Source organism: Phaenicophaeus curvirostris, chromosome 19 (assembly GCF_032191515.1).
Source record: "Phaenicophaeus curvirostris isolate KB17595 chromosome 19, BPBGC_Pcur_1.0, whole genome shotgun sequence".
NCBI lineage: Eukaryota > Metazoa > Chordata > Aves > Cuculiformes > Cuculidae > Phaenicophaeus > Phaenicophaeus curvirostris.
In genome coordinates this window covers 5,376,880-5,398,200 of record NC_091410.1, presented here as the reverse complement: position 1 = coordinate 5,398,200, position 21,321 = coordinate 5,376,880, and the positions used below count along the sequence as shown (strand labels likewise).

The window sequence follows — 21,321 nt, the reverse complement described above, 5'->3', positions numbered from 1 at the left end:
CCTGCAGTCAGCTGGGGTGACTGGTGGCAAGTCCTTCACACAGTCTGTGCTGCAACAGTGGGTGCAGTTGAGTATTCTGATGCTGCCGAAAATGTTGCCAAATTAATGTAATAACCCCTGGTCACCTCTAACCTGGGTTTGTTTCAGTGCACAGAGTCCTGCAGCCTTTTGAGGTTTCTGAGAAAATCCTCCAGGACTGTGTGGTCTCTCTGAAAATAAGAGACAGAAGTTACTTGGTAGCTCAGTTCCCATTTTGCTTAGACAGAGGTGCGTGGATTTCTCTTTAACTTACCTTGGCACTGTCCATGTGTCATTCAGCCAAACTAGAGGTGAGGTTTAATGCAGCGGAATAATCCAGCTGAGATGGCTGATAGAGACGTTGCAGTTGTACATGTCCATCTCCCTCCACTGTTCAGATTAGGATCTGAATGAAGGAAACAGTGTTTGACAATTTTCCCCTTCCTTTCTACCCTAATTTCTTCCATCCTTCCCCAAAACCTATTGTCTTTTTAGCCTGTAGCCAGGCTAGAAGCAGGGTACAGCTCAGTGAGCAAGGAACACAGCAGTACACCCATCAGATTTCTTCTTTCCTCTTGCCCGAGGCAACGCCACGTGAACATGTTGTGTGAGAGAGGACAAGGCTGACTTTGAGGTGATGTGCTGAGGAGGCGTGTTGGTGCCCTGCAGTGTGTGAGAAATGGCCCTACAGGACAGTCCTTCAGCATGTGGCCCCTGGAGGGCTCAGAGTTTGGTTCACTGCAGAGAAACTGGGCGCAGTGGTGCCAGCAGCTGAGGGGTTCTGGGGTAAGAGAGGTGGCACCATTTAGGGGCACTCTTGAGGAGTCCTAACAGTGCTCTGTGTGCCAAAAATCCTCTGTGCAAAGGAACTGTCAGTCCTTCACAGTGCAGAGCACTGTGACCTCTGGTAATTGATAACAGAGACGGATGTTTAGGGTTTGTGACTGCTGGGATCACACACAAAAGCAAGGAAAGGAAAAAAGATAGGAACCATCTTCTCTTGCCCCTCACATGGGAAATAAGTTGTGTCAAAAGGGCAATGGAGAGCAGCATTAAGGGGAGATGCATGAGAGGGCAGGTGCAGGACAAGGAGCTTCTCCTTAGAAGAGTGCACAGGCTGCACTATCAGTAGCAGTCAGCTTCTAAGCGTGCAGATCCTGAATCCAGAGTTTGCATTAGGTGCTCCCCCTTCTTCCAGCCAGGAATAGTAAGAAAACTTATTCTGCTATGCAACATCCCAAGCTTGTTCAGAAAAAAAATCAAAGAAGGCACTGTTCATATGTATGCAGAGGAATCTACAGTGTTTATTCTCTAGACATTGACATAGCTACAAAGACTCATTACAGAAGAAAGTGACCAAGAGGTTCACATTTTGTGCATCCCCCAGGTCACTTTGTTGCCTCATGACATCTTCATTCTTCTTCTTCTATCTTTCGATGAAACTCCCGACTCTTTGCTCGGAGCTTGTTGACCTGCGACTCTGCAATGTCAGCGCGCTCCTCAGCTTCCTCCAGCTCGTGCTGGATCTTGCGGAACTTGGAGAGGTTGACATTGGAAAGCTCCTCCTGTGCAGGGAGAGGGAGGTGGTGGGGAGGAGCCCAGGTTAGGGCTTTCCCTTCTCCTGCACCTCAGCCTTGAGGGGCTGACGCTTTTCCATGGCAGAAGGCAGAAACTTCCATCTCCCACACCCTACTGCTTACACACATGTGTCTCACATAGACCAACTCATCCTCCCCTTTTTTAGAAGATCCATTGTAGGCACAGCACAAAGTCTGAGTATATTTGTTCTCTGGATTTGTGAAACAAACTGGGCAGCTAGAAACCATGTTTTGTTAGCTCTGGAATTAAATGTTCAACTACCTCTTCAGACCTTGAGATGGGGTTAGGAATTTGTAAGAGATGATGAGTTCATTAAATGTCCTCAGTGTCCCTCTCCTAAATCCCCTTATCCATGTCCAGAAGCCCTTGTCTGTACTGGACTGTTTGCAGCATCAAATAAAGCCATGCTCAGGTCTTCTTAAATTCAGGGGCTGCAAGACTTCCCTCAGCTCATCCCTGATTACAGCATGCCGAGAAAAAGGAAAAGGCTCCTTGCACAATTCTAAATCTAGGGCACAATGTGGCCTGGGAGTGTGGTTGCAGCAGCTTTTCTCTCTGCTGAGAAGTGGAATTCCCAGTAATAAATGAGAATGAGCGCATCAGGAGGATTTCTCAGGAACAGAAATCTCCACATTATTTGCTTCCACATAACTACCAAACTTCTCCAAACTGCAAAGGCCACAGGCATCTTTCATAGTTATATGAATCCCAAAATTCTGCAAATATTTCTTCTTCAAAACTTACAATATATCATGATCTCAGTATTATTAATCAAAACTCCATCTTACAGAGAATTTTTTTGTTCTAATGCAAAAAAATATTATGTGCCTTTGCACTCTTCATTAGCCCCCTTCTTCACTCATTGATTTAATTCTCAAAGCCTACAATAATTTATAAGCATTTCAAAGACATAAAACCCTCCGTTACTGAACAGTGGTACTTCCAGAGTTTTTATACTCATCTCCTCAAAATCATGCTACACATTTCAGACCTGTTTCTTGCCAAGCAATTAGTGATACTTACAGCTTCTTCAGATTGTCTCTTGTAGGATTTCACCTTCATCTGCAGCTTGTCCACAAGATCCTGCAGCCTGAGAATATTCTTCCGGTCTTCCTCAGACTAAAGTGGTTGGCAAACAGAAAAGGGAGTGAATCGGTTCCCAAGTGTGGGAGTTAGCAGTTCCCCTTGGCAATACAAGGGCAAGAATTCCTACTTCCTGCAAGAGCATCTGTCAGCCCACAGAGGCCTCCAGCCTTACCTGGTAGGTCAGCTCCTTCACCCTCCTCTCGTACTTGCGCACACCCTTCACGGCTTCAGCGCTGCGCTTCTGCTCAGCATCAACCTCCCCTTCCAGCTCCCGCACCTAAAAGGAGAAGCCCATCTTTGGAGCTGCCCTGCTGGCTGATGATGTGACATGTTCACTCATTTACAAATAACCGCTCTACTCACCCGAGCCTCCAGTTTCTGGATTTGCTTCTTGCCTCCTTTCAGAGCCAACTGCTCAGCCTCATCCAGACGAAGCTGCAGGTCCTTCACAGTCTGGTCAAGGTTCTTCTTCATCCTCTCCAGGTGGGCGCTGGTGTCCTGCTCCTTCTTCAGCTCCTCTGCCATCATGGCTGCCTGATGAAAGCAGAGAGTCAAAGACATTGTGAAGCTGGAGACATGTTGGGGAGAAGGCACATATCTTAATCAGGAGCCTCCAACTCACATCAGTGATGGCCTTCTTGGCCTTCTCTTCAGCGTTGCGGGCTTCCTGGATTGTATCCTCCATTTCACTTTGAATTTGCACAATGTCTGTTTCCAGCTTCTTCTTGGTGTTGATCAAGCTGGTGTTCTGTGCAAAGAGAGATTTCAAGACATGTATTCCAGAGCCTGCAATGCAAAACCCACAGCCCAAACCAAGGCATTGCTTTTCAGGCTTGCAATTCAAAATTACACCACATCCTTACCTGAGTATGGAGGAGCTGCACGCGTTCGGTGGCGTCCAGAAGCTCCTGCTCAGCCACTTTCCTCGACCGCTCTGTCTGTTCCAGGGCTGCCCGTAGCTCCTCAATTTCAGCCTGCAGCAGGTTTGCTCTGCGCTCCACCATGGCCACCTGCTCCTTCAGGTCCTCCTGTGTCCTCAGAGCATCGTCCAAGTGGATCTGGGTATCCTGTAAGAGATAAGAGAAATTGTAAGGCAATGGCGTGCACTAGGGTGCCAAAAACATCAGAGGAGACTTCTATAGCTTTGCTGAACAAACCTTGAGCACTCCCTGCGTGTTTCTCAGGTTCTTCTGTGCCTCTGCAGCCACGCGGTTGGCATGGCTCAGCTGGATCTCCATTTCATTCAGGTCTCCTTCCATCTTCTTCTTCAGCCGCAGGGCTTCATTCCTGCTCCTGATCTCAGCATCCAGGCTGCTCTGCAAGGACTCCACAATTCTGAGATGGTTTCTCTTCATCTGGTCGATCTCCTCGTCTTTCTCTGCTATCTTCCTGTCAATCTCAGCCTTCACTTGGTTGAGCTCAAGCTGGAGGCGCAGGATCTTCCCCTCTTCATGTTCTAGAGAGGCCTGGACAAGTGGGCACAAACATTTGTAATGTCCTTAAAGCTACAGCTCGCTTTCTAGGTAATTAGGGAACATTTCAGGAAATCTCATCTGGCTGCGCTCCCCAGACAGAAAAGAATGAGACCAAGCAGGTTTGGGCTGTATTTCCCCATTGCTTATATTTCTAGTGCAAAACATCAATGATCATGGGCCCATACCTCAGCTTCCTCCAGAGCAGCCTGGATTTCAGATTTCTCCTGCTCAATCTGCTTCTTGACTTTCTCCAGCTCATGAATTGCCTTTCCTCCCTCTGCAATCTGCTCCGTGAGGTCAGCAATCTCCTCTATGGGAACAAAGACCAATGGTACAGTCAGAAGCAGAGCACAATCGGAAGATTCCAGCTACACAAAGGTAATAGTCAGCTTTGCTGACCTGCAGGCACAGACCCACATGGAGTGAGCTCTCAGTAGACAAAATTGTGAGAAACCCTGCCAGGAGCCAAGTGCCAGGGACTTACGCTGCAAGTTCTTGTTCTCACGCTTCAGCGTTTCCAGGTGGTCCAACGACTCCTCATAGGCATTCTTCATCTTAAACAGCTCCGTGCTGAGAGAGCGAGACTCCTTCTGGGAGGCTTCCAGCTCAGCCTGTGTTTCCTCATACTTCTGCTTCCACTCTGCCAGGATCTGAAGAGAAATCGGGTCTGAGTATGGATGTGGCGACGGGGAGGGAATGCTCTGCCCAGGAACCCCAGGGCTGGAGCCCCGAAAAGACCTTGTCAAAGTTCTTCTGCTTCTTATCCAGAGCTGCACAGGCAGCATTTGATCGCTCCACATCGATCATCAGGTCTTCGACTTCATTCTGCAGCCTCTGCTTTGTCTTTTCCAGGGAGGCACATTTGGCATTGACAGCTTCAACGTGTTCCTCTGCATCCTGCAGGCGCTGTGCCAGCTTCTTCCTGGGAGGTGGTAAGCACAACTCATAACTAAGGACTAAAATTGACATCGTTTTTTTCATGTTCAGCACAGTGCTGAGGCCCTTTGCAGTACTGGTCCTCAGGCACATGGTGCAGCACCTATCCCACAAAGTCATTTTTTGTCCCTACTTCTTTCCCCAGGGGATACCTATCGCTCTGCCCCTGGCACACAACAAACATTGTCTTTCTCCTGTATCCTTTCTCATGCAACCTATTTTCCTTTTGTTTTTCAAAACCACACCCTTTATAGTCCATATTTATTGTTTGTATAACTCCTCCCCACCTACTACCAGCCTTTTGCCTTTGAGTATCTTAGCAGTCTCTTCAATTTTGCATTATAAGTCTCTGCCATCCTTCTCCCCTACCAGGAGTCCTGGCACCTACTGAATATTTGACCTGCCTCAGTCTTTCTAGCACTAAAGGCTACATTTGTCCTTCCAATCCATGTTTTTCCCACAGCACACTTTTCCCCTCTCTCCCTCTTTCACCTCTATCACTAAGGCAGTACATCCCTGCCTTCCTCCCAACTGTCTCCCAACCCACTCTCAGAGATTCCTTTTCCATCTGCCCTGGACACCCTCAGTCTTTCCCAGACATTCAGCATCCCATTTTCCACATACTTGGCCTCCTCCAGCTCCTCCGTGCGCTGAATAGCGTCCGTCTCGTATTTGGTTCTCCACTGGGCCACTTCGCTGTTGGCCTTGGACAGGGCTCGCTGCAGCTCCCCCTTGGCTTCCTGCTCCTCCTCATATTGTTCACGGAGCAAGTCACAGTCATGGCGAGCAGACTGCAAGGCGTGGGCCAGCGCGTTCTTGGCCTGGTGGTAAAAAGATTGCAATGAGGAGTAGCTGTAGATGGAAAATGTTCTCCTAATGATACTTAGAAACCGAAATAAATCCCAGAGAAACAGCTGATTGCATGAGAAAAAAATACTGCACAAAAATCTGCATGATGTAAAAGATTTTTTCCATATGTAACATAATATATCTTCACCTTTATCTCTTCCTCTAGCTGCCGCTTCAGTTCTTCAATCTGCTGGGTGAAAGCCTGTTTCCCTCTAGACAGCTGAGAAATTAAACCATCTTTTTCTTCTGCCTGGCGTGCATATTCACCTGGAAAAGTTTGCAATTAGTAGACTATTTTAACACACAAGAGAGTCATTTAGAGTGCTCTCCAATTTCCAAACCAGAGTAGAAGTGCTGTACCAGATTCTGTCTGCAGACGAGCTCGTTGAGCACTGAGATCGCTGATCATGCGCTGATTCTGTTCCTCCTTTGTTTTAAATTCATTTAGTTGATCTTCTAGAGTGCGGCACATCTTTTCCAGGTTTGCCTAGGTGTCAATCACATGTGAGAAAATAGAGTTAATATGGTAATACTGGCTTAGTTACATAAGGAAACGTGTCCAGAAGATGCAGTTTATATATCTGGGAATGAAGTTCATAGTCAAATAGTTCTGTCCAATAGATTTGAAGAAAGAACTTATATTATAACCTGAAAATAGTTAAATAAGAGAAGAATAAACACAAACATTACATTATTTTCAAATTACTAATAAAAGTATTTGTGTACCTTGGCTTTGGAGACAGACTCCATGTTACTGGCCAGGTCATCAATCTCCATCTTCAGCTCACTCTTCTCCTTCTCCAGCTTCTGCTTCACTCGTTGCAGGTTGTCGATCTGCTCCCCAAGCTCAGCTGTGCTGTCCGCGTGCTTCTTGCGCAGGGCGGCAGCCGTGGCTTCGTGCTGCAGCGTCGCCTCTTCGAGGTCGCGACGCATCTTCTGAAATTCTGCCTCACGTTTCTTGTTCATCTCAATCTGAGCTGCTGTAGCCCCTCCTGCTTCTTCCAGGCGCTCGCTGATCTCCTCCAGCTCCCGCGAGAGGTCAGCCCGATGCTTCTCTGCTTTTGCCCGAGAAGTTCTCTCTGCCTCAATTTCCTCCTCCAGTTCCTCAATCCGAGCCTGGAGAACATTGGGAACCCTTCACACCCGTGCCCTCCTCCTGCCTGACCTGTGCCAGGGTGAGAGAAGGAACAGAACAGAGACTTGCCTGGAGCTCCTTGATCTTCTTCTGTAACTGGATACCCAGAAGTTGCTCATCCTCAATTTTGCTCTGGATCTGACTGATTTCAAAGTCTTTCCTTTGGGCAAAGGACACGGTGTTAGAGCTCAAAGGAAAAAGGCAAGAGAACCAGCCCCACACTCAGGTGCCCCACAGCCACACTTACTTCTTCAGTTTCTCATCCAGCTGCTGCTTATCATTTTCCAAATCCATTATGCTGTCATGGGCCAGCTTCAGGTCTCCTTCGAGTTTCCTCTTAGCTCTCTCCAGGTCCATGCGCAGTTTCTTCTCCTGCTCCAGGGACCCTTCCAGCTACAACCAACAAGACCATCAGTGCTCTGCCAGCCAGGTCTAACTCCATACCTGTCCTGTTCTTGCTGAATGCGCGTGTGCTTACATCGTCCACTTGCTGCTCCAGCTTGGTCTTAGCTTTGGTCAGAGTATTGACTTTGTCCTCTTCTGCCTGCAGGTCGTCCAGTGTCTGCTGATGGGCCTCTTGGAGGGCTTTCTTCTCTTTTGTCAGCTTGGCAATGGTCTCATCCAGGGCTGCCATCTCCTCAGTGAGGTTTTTCACCTTGGAGTGCAAATAAAATATGTTGTTTAAAACTTTATAACGAACCAGAGGTCTTGTGTGGAGTGCAGGTTACATCTTCCGCCTTGTACCTTGTTTTCCGTGGCATGTTTTTCCTTCTCAACCTTGGCCAGTGTTAACTCAAGGTCATCAATATCTTTCTTCAGCTCTGAACATTCATCCTCCAGTTTCCTCTTCTTGGCTGTCAGCTCAGCATTGATTTCCTCCTCATCCTCAGCCCTCTCAGTCACCTCTTTAACTTTGGCTTCCAGCTGGATTTTGGTTTTGATGAGCTGGTCACACCTTTCCTCAGCATCAGCCAAAGCATCAGCTTCCTGGTGGGAAAATACCATTTTTAGGGATATGTTTTTTGAGAGAATATCCAGATGCTTACCTTCATAGAGTTCTAGAAAGCAATTTTTAGTTAAAAATTTGATTTATGATCCAGTAGAAGAAAGAAATAACATAGAACTGAATTTACATTGCTGGGTTTGAAACAGCCAGTTTTGAAATCTAGAACCAAAGGAAATTGTTTTCAGTCTACACGAAGGCCAAACTATTTACATAGTTATTCAATATAGAAAATCCAGTATTATCCCATGATATCAAATGTTAGGACAAAGTATATAAATTTGGATTTAATCATAGGAATATCTCCTGTATTTGTGAAGTGTTGAGTGATAACCGTATGCCACAATACATATAAATTCCAGAGTCACAGCTGTGCTCACATCATTTCTGTGTTTCTCTTTTTTTCACTCTACTGTACTTTTGGAGCAACTGTTTCTGATTTAGAGTTTCATCGCCAGGGCCCAAAAATACTCAGAATCTAGGAGCTTTTCCTGTGAGACTCTCATAAGCTCAGAATAGGTGTCGCTGGAAAATTTGTCTCTTGATTTGCAATAGATGTCCTGTGGTATTTGTTATATCTTGTCTGCAGTTTCAGTCTAACAGAAATAATATCAAAGAAAAATGATAATTTTAGCAGTGAGGGGATGTTTTTTCATCTTTTTACAATTCAAGTTTCTTTAAAGAGGAGAGGAATGTACACTGCATAGTATTACTTCGAGGATACATTATTTTCTAATCTACAAATGATTTAATTTAGAAACCACAGCCTTACAACACCGCAGATGTGCTACGTAATTTTATGTAATGATTCTGAGTGATTTAGGAGGGTGAATGAGAATATTAAATTGTGCTTCCTCTCACTTAGTTCAGTATTACCACATTGTAATGTTGCTAGCAGCTAAGCTACCACCTACACCGGAAAAAAACAAGATATCTCGTTTATTGGAGAATAAGAAACATCCTCTTAATTTGTCCTAAGAATTCCTAATCATGTGTGTATAACAATAGGCAGACTCAGTTTTGGAAAGGTAGGAAAAAATTACTGGAAGAACAAACATATTAATGAAAATAAAGTTTCTTGTTTGCTCTCATGCAGTTTAACTGAATGTAAACAATAGAAACCTCGGCATACACCACATAAACCTCTCACGGATGTAATATCTTGATTACATCCTGCTGACAGTCCTTGTGGAAGCTAGTTATATTTTTAAGAGCACCACTTAATGAAATACAGTTAATAGAGTTAAATTCATAGAATCATAGAATAGTTTGAGTTGGAAGTGACCTTAAAGATCATCCAGCTCCAACCCCCCTGTCATGGGCAGGGACACCTCCCACTGTATCAGGCTGCCCAAGGCCCATCCAGCCTGGCCTTGAACACCTCCAGGGACGGGGCAGCCACAACCTCCCTGGGCCAGTGCCTCACCACCCTCATCGAGAAGAAATTCTTCTTTATGTCTAGTCTAAATCTGCCCCTCTCTAGTTTACAGCAATTGTCCCTAGTCCCATCACGCCAAGCCTTTGTAAAAAGTCCCTCCAAAGCTCTCTTGCAGCCCCTTCAGGTACCAGAAGGTCACTATAAGATCTCCTTAGAGCCTTCTCTTCTCCAGGCTGAACAACCCCAACTCTCTCAGCCTGTCCTCCTATGGGAGGTGCTCCAGCCCTCTGATCATCCTTGTAGCCTCATCTGGACCTGTTCCAGCAGTCCCATCTCCTTCTTATGTTGAGGATTCCAGAACAGGACATAATATTCCAGATGAGATCTCACAAGAGAGGAATAGAGGGGCAGAATCACCTCCCTCAACCTGCTGGCCACACTGCTTTTGATGCAGCCCAGGGTACGGTTGGCCTTCTGGGGTGCAAGACCACATTGCCAGCTCATATCAAGCTTCTCATCCACCAGAACCTTTCTCTGTGTCCTTTGAAAACACAGCTGTAAATATATCAGCCTGACAGTCACAGTTCGGTTAAGTTGAGGCACACTGGCACTACTCACAGCCTGCACTTGGAGCTGCAGGTCATTTTTCTCCTGCACAAGTTTCACCATTTTCTCCTCCAGCTCCTTCCTCTTTGCCTCTGACTTTGCAAGCTCCTCCTTGGTTTTCTCAAACTCTTGTTTCATGTTGGCCATTTCCTTCTCAGATTCTGCGCTCTTCAGCAAGGGCTTGATCTTGAAGAACAGCTTCATCCAGGGCCAGTGCTTGACATTCATGAATGCACGAATGTTGTACTGGATGCAGAAGATGGACTCCCTGAAAGGTAAGTCGAATTAATGTTAAATATTTAAACCACAATGACACAATAAGCCAAATACAGTGAACCTAATTTGATGAAATGTCTACCTCCTCTCCACCATTCTCTGGTACTCCACTCTCATCAGGAAGCCCCTGCACCTGGCCTGAGTGCGGGTGATGAGCTGTGCCAGCTTCTCATCCCTCATCTCTTCCAAGAGGCCTATCAACCCAGCTTTGAAGAACACCTTAGGTAAGAACATGAAAATAGGTTGTGTGGATGTTGTTGTTCAGTGTAGCCTGGTACCCTGACCTCCATGACAGGTGGGAAGTTAAGAGAAAGAGCAAAAGCACAAAGAATGGGTGTTAAATTAGGAAACCTTAATTAATCCTTAATTAAATCATCCTATGGCAGTGAATTTTGGTTTTATTCAAGTGTTGAGTCGAGAAGTACTTAGTTGTTTTCTTTTAAATACACTATTTAATCATTTCACCTACTATCTGGAGAATCTTTCTCAAGCCATGCAAGCAAAAACCACATAGTACTTCAAATAAATAGTTCCTGTACCTTGGTGTGACCAAATTTGTACTGAGTGTGGTCTATATCAATTGATCCAAGAAGTTTCTCACAAGCCTTCTTGCTGTCAATGAACTGTCCCTCTGGGATAGCACTTGCATTCAATACTTTGTACCTGAGGGAGAAAATGTAACGGACTTGCTTTGGACTCCATGATCTGAAGAGTGTTTTTCCAGCTTAAATGATTCTATGAATATAAAGAGATCTGTTGTTGAGATCAGTTGGCTGTTACACTGCCAGAAAGAGTCTAAGCACCACTGAGAACATAACAGTGCTGCTAACCATAGACTAGAGAGAAGGCTTTAGTTACTGGAGGTTCACAATCTACTCAAGATGGACAAAATGATCAACTAAGGGAAGGCTGACCTCTGTTTGAAATCTGCATACAGCACTCTGTTTGGAAATCCTTTCCTGCAGATTCGGATCCCTTCCAGCACGCCGTTGCACCGCAGCTGGTGAAGGACCAGTTCATGTTCCATGGCACCTAGCAATTCAGAGCAGAGATATATGCTACATTCTGTAATACGGAGGGGAAGAGCTGCGCCCTAATGACAGCCTTCTACATGTGAGTCCTCTTACCAGGTGTTTTTGTTTCATTTGGGATGATGCAGCGTACAAAATGGGGGTGGGTGCTTCGCAGATTGGTCATCAGCTTGTTTAAATTCTCCTGGGAGAGTAATTAAGAAAAGTTTATATCACCAAAAGTAATATCCACTATAAGCATCAAGCCTTCTGAAATGAGATAATGAGATATCAGCCAAAAATTAGCTTGCAAAATCCTGAAATGAAGCCCCCTGCACTAGTTTTTCTGACTTCCGACAGATCTTTGCTGCTGTTAACTTCACATATAAAGTTCTTCTGATTTATCTGTGGGGAATATCATACTCTTAAATATAAAATTTTAATACATTTCACTGGCTCTAGTGGAATGCCTCCATCAGAAATGATGTCCGCCTTCCATTGGATGTACCCACAGAGATAAACTGGTATTTTATGAGGCAGTCGGAAACACTCTGCAGTCGGCATTCATGATGGGCCATATGGAGCACACTACAGACTCCTCTTTCCTCCACCGAAAGCAACAGGAACAGAAATGACAAGCCGAGTTTTATATCTCTGCATTATAGATCTGTCTTGTAAGATAACATGAGAAGAAAGTGAGATGAATCCTGGTCTTCTTTTGTAATTAATATCTGTATACTTATTTACAAATGATTATTGCCTATAACTGGTGGAGGGAAGAAGGTGCCTCCAGAGGACATCTCAGGGTACACGAATCAAGCAGCCAAAACACTAGGATATCTAAACACTGATATGGCTAAACAAGAGGGATAGTGGAAGAAGGTTTGAAAACATAACAGAAATGTGATCCAAATGCGGCAAATAGTATTCCTCCTGTAACATTACCTTGTAAAGCCTTATGACCTTTAACCGTAGACTTATTGCATTATTTTTTAATTATACATGCTGGCAATAATTTCCCACTTGCAAGGCCAAGGCACTACAGCTCTGATTATTTTTCTTGGGACGTATACAGACATGCCCATGCCCTGTTTCAGAGCACCGGGTAGAGACTGTCAAGTGATTCAATCAAATGACAGCAAATCTGCAGAAGAAATTAGGCCATATCAAGAAGGGAGGCATAAAGGAAGGGTAAATATGGTAATAAATAACCACAGGAGAGACTGCAGACTTCACCTGGCAGAGATGTATGGAGCAGCCAGGCAGCACCACTTGGTTATGACAAAGAACTGTCAAGTATTGGACATCTTAAAAATCCATAACCCAAGAAGTGGTGATATTTCAGCTCTAAGAGACTGATCTCTGAATCGTGCAGAAAAACTAGAGGTATAAATGGAACAAACAGGTCAGCCTCCAGACCACTGTGTATAATGTTGTTAAAGGGCAGTAAAAGGTTACAAAGCCAGAAATGGTCTGAAGGAAATCTGCTGTATTTTTAGAAGTTATCTGTATGATATTCTTTTATCTGGAAACATCATCCTAGGACAAGTGGAACAGAAGGAAAAGTTGTGCCTTCGGTGGAATGGAAGAAAAATATATTACAGTGGATTTAATCCTAGCAAAATATGCCCTAAGTATTTCAAGGTCTTTTTACACATGGGCTTACTCCTTAGCTTAGGAAGAAATAATAACTCTATACTGTACCCGGAAAAGAGCCGAGACAGTCTGGAAAGAAGAACCCTTCTTCTTGCTTCCTTTCTTGCCAGCACTAGCCTCTGCAAAATCAAAAACAAATAAAACAGGTTTGAGTTTTTTTGCTTTTGCTTCACATGATTCCTTTTTGTAAACTGTCCATTGGTGAAAATCTGAGATACAGAGAACCAACCTGCTTCTGCTCCACCATAGTTGGCAAAGAGTAAGGCCAAGGTTTTCAGGGATGATTTCTGGTACAACCCAATGACAGTTTCGTTCAGGGGGTCCTTGTTCTTCTCCAGCCAGCCAGTGATGTTGTAGTCCACCGTACCAGCATAATGTATCAGCGAGAAGTGAGCCTCAACCTTCCCTTTGGTAGGTTTGGGCTTCTGGAAGTTGCTGGACTTGCCCAGGTGCTGGTCATAGAGCTTGTTCTTGAAAGAGGTGTCAGTTGCCTTGGGGAACATGCACTCCTCTTCCAGGATGGAGAAGATGCCCATGGGCTGGGAGAAGCAGAAGGGAGACAGATTGTAGTTTAGTTTTCAGGGCAATAATGACCTTCATCGAGGCAGAGTAGTAGAACATAGACTGAGACACACGCCAGAAAATATTATTATTTAAACACATTTTCTGCCAGAAAGTGAGATTAAACATATTGATACATAGATTTTATAACACTAAATGAATCATAAAAATGAATGGAAATTCATTTAGTTTGTGTTGAGGATATGCTTTACAAAATCAGAGCACTACATTTTATCCAGAGGGACTCATAGCACACACAGATGTCTTAGACAAATTGAACATAAGCCAGCAATACACCCTTGCAGCAAAGGCAGCTGCCTGGGCTGCATTAAGTGTTGCCAGCAGCTCAAGAGAGGTGATCCTTCCCCTCAGCTCTGGTGAGAAACATCTCGAGTACTGTGTCCAGTTCCTGGCTCCCCAGTACATGAGTATGTGGACACAGGAGAGTGAGCCAGTGAAAGGCCATAAGATCTTTAAATGAGGGGAACATTTGACATAAAAAGAGAAGCTCAAAGAGATAGGACTGTTCAGCCTGGAACAAGAGGGTAGCTCCAGGAGATCTTATCATTGTGTATAAATACCTAATGGGAGGTGATAAAGAAGGCAGAGATAGAGGCTTCTCAGTGGTATCCAGTGACAGGACAAGATACACAAAATTCCATTTAAACAGAAGAAATAAACTTCTTTACTGCAAGGGCAGTCAAAAGTTGGAACAGGTTCCTCAGAATATCTGTGGAGTCTCCATCCTTGGAGAGATTAAAAATCCAACTGGACTTGGTCCTGAACAACCTGCTTTAACTGACCCTGTCTTGACCAAAGGGGGTGGACTGAGTTATCTCCAGAGCTGCCTTCAAACCTCAGCAGTTCTGATTCTGTGGTTCTAACTACTGTCATTCTGTCGGCAACTGAACTGTTCACCTCCTGTGCAATGCAACTGCCTTCTCATTGTCGGTCGAAGGATGCACATGTAAATGTGACTGTGTGCTGGAAGTTATGTCTGTCAATCTTGTATATTAATTTCACACAGGTATAATTATTCTGCTGTAGAAGTCTGTTAGAGCTAAAAGGTGAGGAGGACACACTCACCTGGAATTTTACTCTAGCTGTTCTGGAAGAACACTCTTTTGGAAGTTGAACAGCTTTTTGGCACTTGAAAAGAGACCAGTATGGGCTTGCAGCCACAAAGCTGCATGAAATCTCCTCAGGTCTCACTTGACAAAAATAACAAACTACGAGGAAAGGTATTTTGAATAACAAAAACTGACTATTTAGGCATGAAGATAAAAGATGCCCTTGAAAAAAGAGACCAAGTAACTACAGAATTTCCACACATGCAATGTATTTAAATGGGAAGATACCTTCTCAATGAGCTCAATGCAGGCAGCCAGGTCCATCCCAAAGTCAATGAATGTCCATTCAATTCCTTCCTTCTTGTACTCCTCCTGCTCCAGCACGAACATGTGGTGGTTGAAGAACTGTTGCAGTTTCTCATTGGTGAAGTTGATGCACAGCTGCTCAAAGCTGTTGAACTGGAAGAAAAATAAGAAAGATCCAGACCTGCAAGATGCAGCAATAGTTGCAAAACCTCATCTTTAAAATTAAGACATGCAGTTATCCTGGCTTCATTGTCAAGTCTGTGTTTTTCTTCAGTCTGCTTTATGTCTATGTAACACAACATGCATCCAATTAATTGCCCACAAGGATTTTTTTCATTGATAAAAATGTGAAGATAAAATGTTTCCTATGTAATCTGAGACCAAGTTACAGTGAGAAAAAAAACCCTGCTTAGGCTTATCTTGATGTACATGTTTTTATACTGTCTTGTCCTTAATCATTTAAACCAAGACATTTTTTAGATTGAGCCATTCTGTACTGTTGAGTTTACACATCTTGAAATAAGATGAATCCTTTGAACGGTCATTTTTTACTTCATGACAAAAAAAAAGTCAAACAGCTGTAAGTAATCGTGTGATGATATTACATCTTCTTTAAAAGCATGTCTCAGAGTGATCATAACACCCAGCTGTCACTTCCAAATAGCTCTTACTAAATCCCTGTGCCTTACATCAAAGATCTCAAAGCCAGCGATGTCCAGGACACCAATGAAGTACTGTCTGGGTTGCTTGGTATCCAGCTGCTGGTTGATGCGAACAACCATCCACAGGAACATCCTCTCATAGACGGCTTTGGCCAGGGCACCAACTGCATTGTGCACCTGTAAGAAAAATAAATGCCTGGAGTTAGCATACAGAGCAGAGGAGAATCAAAAAGATTGTCATTCAAAACATAGGTCCAGGTTACCATGTTTTCCTTACCTGCTGCGCAGTTTGACCCTTGGTCACGTATTCATTCCCCACTTTGACTCGGGGGTAACACAGTGCCTTGAGCATGTCAGCTGAATTCAGACCCATTAGGTAGGCAGCCTTATCAGCAACTATAAAAGACAAAGGGAAAGGAAGGATCGAGTGTTACATGGACTTTCAGTCCTGGAGTATTGTCCAAAGGCTTCAGGGTTCAGATTGCTGTTCTTTCAAATCTTTCAATCGACTCTCATAGAGGGAATCCTGGTCACATCAAAGTCATTGTTGTGCATATTGAGCTTTTGTAGCAGAAGGTTTGAAAACCTTCACTGAATCATGTAGAAAGTGAAAGGGTTTTCAAAAATCTCCTGGTAGAAAAATGAAAGCTGCAGCCTGCCAGTTAGAATATTTGGAGTTCATGGGTAGCACAGGAGCTGCAGTGACAAAAGTCAGATACTGCTACATTCAGGGGATCAAAACCAGCCATATTAAAGGTGGAACACAGAGAGGATATCTCTGTTCTGTTTCAGATCCAGAGTCCACAACCCTCTCTAAGCTTCAGATTGTGATGTTCATTAAAAGTCACTGTGCTTCATTTTTTTACATATAGTACTTCACACCTATTCCTTTAGCAAGTTGAGCCATTGCTCAGAGAGCTAGAGATGTGGGTTGTAGGTCCTGTGCCAAAAAAGAAGAGGAATCAAACACACCTCTAACATCAGAGTTCCCTGAGCATCAGACAGGTGAGGGTGAGTGGGAACACTTTCCCCCATCCTGAAGCCCTTGGCGGTTTCACAATTGCAAGCCATATGCCAACAAAAGTATGATTACTCATGTTACAGGAAGGTTATACATCACTCCTGACTTCCTGGATGTGTAAAATGGACAGTTTAAAGTATTAGGTGTCCATAACATAAGACACCTAAAAACTCCTGAGGCCAGGGAGCTTGATGTACTAAGAGGACAAAGGGTAATTTATTTCTGACTTATTATTTTCCTTGGGAAACAAAGAATAACCTTTGCTGTCTTACATATCCACAGCAGTTTACAGAAGGGTCAGTTATGGAGTTTGCTAATACCTTCTGTGCCATCTGGCTCTGCCTGCTCCTCTCTTGGTTTCTGCTTGAACTTCAGGTTGCCGTAGTGCATGACAGCCCCTGTCAGTTTGTAGATGGCTGTCTTCTCATCGGGACTGAAGCCCAAGATGTCAATGGCACTCTGGTAATACAATCAGCAAAGTGAAATATTTGCATGCTGCGAGATGTACAACCTGTGTTTGTTGAGCTGTTTTGTAAGTTACTTACATCTGTAGCCATCAGCTCCTCCTTGTCATCAATGCTAGGAACAGTGATCTCACCTTGACTCACAAAAGGATAGTCATACGGGTTGGTAGTGATGAGGAGCATTTCTGAAACCAAATGGGTTCAATGTCATTGTTTTTGTAATGTGGTTATATGTTGCTCAGCAATCATCCTCAAAAAGACATATAGATCTTCCCTACCAATTAGCTCCGGCTTCTTGTTGGAGCAGATCTGATAAAAGATGTGGTAGCTTCTTTCCGCCTTGAGCTGGAAAGTGACTCTGGACTTCTCCAGCAGATCTGGCAAGGACAGTGGAAAGAATCAGGCACACAAATGCACGTGGAGATGAGAATTTAGAAAGGAATGGGATCAGGTCAGAGGAGTTTCTCACAAGTTTCAATGTCTGCAGAAGCCAGTTTGCCTGTGGCCCCAAAGTGGATTCTGATGAATTTACCCTGTTAAGGAGAAAAAGCAGCATTTCAGCCTGGTTGCATTCCATGACCGTCTCTTTATGTGAGAATACCACTAGCCATCACTGCTGTTAAAGCGAGGAGCAATTTTGTCTAAAGCAACAACTTACAAAGCGTGAGGAGTTGTCGTTCCTCACAGTCTTGGCGTTTCCAAAGGCCTCCAGCAGAGGGTTGGCGCTGATGATTTGATCCTCAAGCGTTCCCTGCAGGACAATAATTACAGCTGGTTAACCTTTCCAATAATCATGTCAGAAACAGAGGAGAGCATTGAGTCAAGCCAAGGTCTATTAATTTGCCTGCATTTTGCCAGACTGGTCCTCTTTCTTCTTCTCCCCACTGGCTGCAATTGTTGCAAAGTACTGGATGACACGCTTTGTGTTCACAGTCTTCCCGGCACCGGATTCTCCGCTGCCAAACCCAAGAGAGAAGCAGAGAGCGTGTGGTCAGGCAGGAGGTCCTCTGGCACTGGGCAGCCCCACAGGGACCCAAGCAGGGATGTACGTACGTGATCAGGATCGACTGGTTCTCACGATCTGGGGAAGAGGGAGAAGGAAAGACCACATTAGCAGTTGACCCTGGTAACACTGAGCTGAATGAGAAGCAGAGATCTAAATGCAAGTTGGGCTTCTTCAGAAATACAAGAGTACGCAGTTCCCTTCCAAGTCCCAAAAGTAGTAAGTATCAGCCCAAATGGATGCATAGAGCTGTCAGATGTGTGTGATCCTCAGACTGTGTACCCACTTGCCCTTCACAAAGCTCCCATCAAGAAATACAATCAAACTGCCTTTATGTTTTCAAAATGGTTGTTTGTATGGAAAAATAACTTTTTCTTTCCTATCAGTGAAAACGAATAGCAAACAAATTCAGGTAGTCTGTCTGCAGTGGGAGAGTGTAGAGTTGTGTACCATTAAGTGCAAATACTCCTCGGTGTGGAGTCCATGCCTCTGGGGCAGTTTCAGCAGAAATTCTTCCTGCATAATTTCATTGAGTTCTCAGACAAACATCTCTGTGGTGGCTTTAGCTGGCTTGTCACACGCCCCAGTGAGATGAGTGGCTTATTGGTTCAAATTGCTGTGAGGGAGGTCAAGCACTCACCAGTGAGCATGAACTGATAGGCGTTGTCAGAGATGGAGAAGATGTGTGGAGGGGCCTCCTGGCGCTTCTTGCCTCGGTAGGCCAACACCACCTCCGGGTTGTACACCGGCAGCCACTTGTAGGGGTTGACAGTGACGCAGAAGAGACCCGAGTAGGTCTGCAAGGAAGGCAGAGGGCACGTTGGCTGCGCTCAGCCTGGCAGAGCGGTTCCTCCCAGCTCCCCAAGGGAAGGCTGCTGCCAGCACTTACGTAGATCATCCAGGCTGCGTAACGCTCTTTGAGGTTGTACAGCACAGCGGGTTCGTGGAGGTGGGTCATCATGGCCATGTCCTCGATTTTATCGTACTTGGGAGGGTTCATGGAGAAGATTTGATCTTCCTTTACAGTCAGGGTCTGTCAAGGAAGTAGAAAATCCATGTACATTACCAAAAAGCTCAGAGTGGAATCAAGTGCGTCCTTGATTTTTCACTTACCTCTCCTGCTTCAGTTTTGACAGTGACCTTCCCTGCTTCCCTGCTCTGGACTGTCCCCTTCACGAAGGATTCTTTAGGGTGGGCCACAAACACAGATGACTTGGCATCAAAAGGCTTGTTCTGAGCCGCAATTCTTTCCTTCTCAGACTTTCGGAGGTAGGGGGCTGCCTCCCCAAAAACAGCCATCTCAGCATCTCCAGAGGCCATGGCTGCACTTTACTGAAGGGACGTCAGCAGAAGACTCTAATGGGAAGGAACAACATGGCACTGATTATTTATGTCTATTCTGCCAGATTGGGACAAAAAAAAAGTATCATCTGTGCCTTAGTTTCTCTTCTTACTCTGCGTATTTGGAATATCTAACATGACCTAACTAGAGACGAGACCCAGGAAAATAAGAGGTTTTCACTGATGTTGTCTAGGTCTTCAAGCATCTAGGAGAGCAACTTCTAATGACCTTTCAGAACTGTAAGTTTGGTTCTATGAGAATTCTGTGTCTGTAGATAGGAGTGAATTTGCTCAGCAGGACTGAAAATACAGCTAGGACATTTTGTTAAAAGGATGAACAATGAAGTAACATTTCTGTAAAACTAGTTTAGGTGACATACAGGCTTGGAAAACATTGAGTCTGTGGGACACTTACCTGTTAAATATAATGGTAACAGAAATGTGGTGGGAAATTAAAGTATTTTGCTAATGAAGTTTTCAACTGAAAGAAAAGGCAAGCTTTGTGACCTTTTAACAGCCTGCCATAATTTAACTTGTATGCATTTGTCATTTTTCAGTACATTATCTAAATAATTTCAGTCTCAAAGCTCTGACTTGGGTGAGATAAAATTCAAGCACTGAAACTGGAACTGCCAAGCCTGTATTAAGAGCCCAAACAAACACTTACTGAAAACGGTCTCGGAACAGGTTAGTTCTCAAAGCTTAAAAAACGTAAGAGATTTTCTTCAGGTTCTTTATTAAACATAATGGAAGCTAAATTTAACTAACTGCACTTGAAAATTCTCTAGCTTCACTAGTAACACGCATTCCCTCTGTCTTCATTGGGGAATAATTATTTTTTTGTCTGGAGTAAGAAAGCCAGTATCTAAGGGAGCTCTGGCATTTTACAAACATTGCTAGAAGGTATGTGTGCTCAGATGATTTATTAATCCAGGTAGAATGCAGAATTTTACGCTTTTCCCTGCCATGCTCATCTTGGTCCAGTTCCACTGCTGCCGTAGCAAAGATGGGAAGCCAGCACTCCTGTTAGGTCAGTTAAGCAGAAGTGAATTTCCCTGTGGGGATTTTCTGGTCTGCATCAGTGGTCAGAGACTTCAAACAGAGCCACTTGAAAACCTTGGGCACTGCACCACCTTCTACTGTGGGTGCAACAGTGACCTTTTCAGAAATCCCACCCAAAAGGATCTTTTCCTGCCCCCTAAGAATGAATAAATCCCGTTCTTACCTCCCGTCACACCAGGTGGGTGGCTGGCAGGCTGGCAGCTGGTCGGTGCTGTAAAAGAGAAATGGCAACTCCTTACTTGCTGCTGCACAGAAATCCAGAGTGAAAATGTGCAGCTGCCTTGAAAGCAGAGTTAAAAACTGAGAAATGGAGTCCCCTCCTGGAAACGAGCACTGGAGGCAGCAGGAATGCTGTGGCATGTAAGGGCTCCATCCCCTCCCTGCAAGCCTGCAGACCCCAGGCACTCACCTTCGAGCTTCCCGTGGAGACAGGGCAGCCTCGTCGCAGGGAGTTTTATACGATCCACTCTGCAGATGCTACAGATGCCTACTCTTTCTTCGGTCAAAACATTTTTGGCAAACCTTCTTTGGTAAAGCATTGTCTGGCAAACTGAACTAAGGGCATAATTGTCATTTGACATGACTAGATATAATTAGAAGATTTTGATGTCTTACTGACTATATGAATACATCTCCTAAAAACAATTTGACAAGGGTGTTAAGGAGGGAATCTGGACTAGTCAAGGCACTTAGAGAACTTGGATGCAGGACTTATGGATTCTATTGCTGGCTTTCCCACCGACTCACTGTATGACCCAGGGTGGATTGCTTGGTATGTCTGCGCCGCAGATATCCCAGCTGTAC

At 44.5% G+C, this 21,321-nt stretch overlaps 1 protein-coding gene and 1 long non-coding RNA gene across 3 annotated transcripts in view; one reads left to right on the top strand and one right to left on the bottom strand.

The window, feature by feature from the left end:
• The window catches only part of LOC138728779 (uncharacterized), a 48,405-nt gene extending 36,933 nt beyond the window's left edge, over positions 1–11,472 (top strand). For both annotated transcript variants that reach the window (XR_011338753.1, XR_011338754.1), the window contains 3 exons: positions 10,244–10,360; positions 10,482–10,585; positions 11,344–11,472. This is a non-coding gene — a long non-coding RNA (uncharacterized lncRNA). The remainder of the gene's footprint in view (positions 1–10,243; positions 10,361–10,481; positions 10,586–11,343) is intronic.
• On the bottom strand, positions 1,348–19,449 carry LOC138728777 (myosin heavy chain, skeletal muscle, adult-like). Its single transcript, XM_069872396.1, has 38 exons — positions 19,228–19,449; positions 19,004–19,147; positions 18,755–18,911; positions 18,165–18,192; positions 17,956–18,067; positions 17,770–17,862; positions 17,581–17,644; positions 17,390–17,488; positions 17,193–17,296; positions 16,968–17,106; positions 15,904–16,022; positions 15,654–15,803; positions 14,947–15,117; positions 13,257–13,566; positions 13,076–13,146; positions 11,489–11,576; positions 11,276–11,393; positions 10,901–11,024; positions 10,444–10,580; positions 10,098–10,353; positions 7,843–8,085; positions 7,577–7,753; positions 7,346–7,491; positions 7,168–7,258; positions 6,690–7,079; positions 6,324–6,450; positions 6,112–6,230; positions 5,739–5,935; positions 4,917–5,100; positions 4,663–4,828; positions 4,364–4,488; positions 3,861–4,169; positions 3,567–3,770; positions 3,326–3,451; positions 3,067–3,237; positions 2,876–2,980; positions 2,641–2,736; positions 1,348–1,583 (listed from the first exon to the last, which is right to left on the bottom strand). The coding sequence occupies exons 1-38, from the start codon at positions 19,432–19,434 to the stop codon at positions 1,431–1,433; spliced, it is 5,820 nt and encodes a 1,939-aa protein (XP_069728497.1). The 5' UTR covers positions 19,435–19,449; the 3' UTR covers positions 1,348–1,430.
• Between the last annotated feature and the right edge of the window lie 1,872 nt (positions 19,450–21,321).

Coding starts and splice junctions, on each gene's coding strand:
- LOC138728777 (XM_069872396.1), bottom strand. CDS start 19,434: ATGGCCTCTGGAGATGCTGAGATGGCTGTTTTTGGGGAGGCAGCCCCC. Junction 17,107..17,192: donor AGGAGCTGATGGCTACAGAT/GTAAGTAACTTA, acceptor TTGTATTACCAG/AGTGCCATTGACATCTTGGG. Junction 15,804..15,903: donor AGGGTCAAACTGCGCAGCAG/GTAAGGAAAACA, acceptor TTTTTCTTACAG/GTGCACAATGCAGTTGGTGC.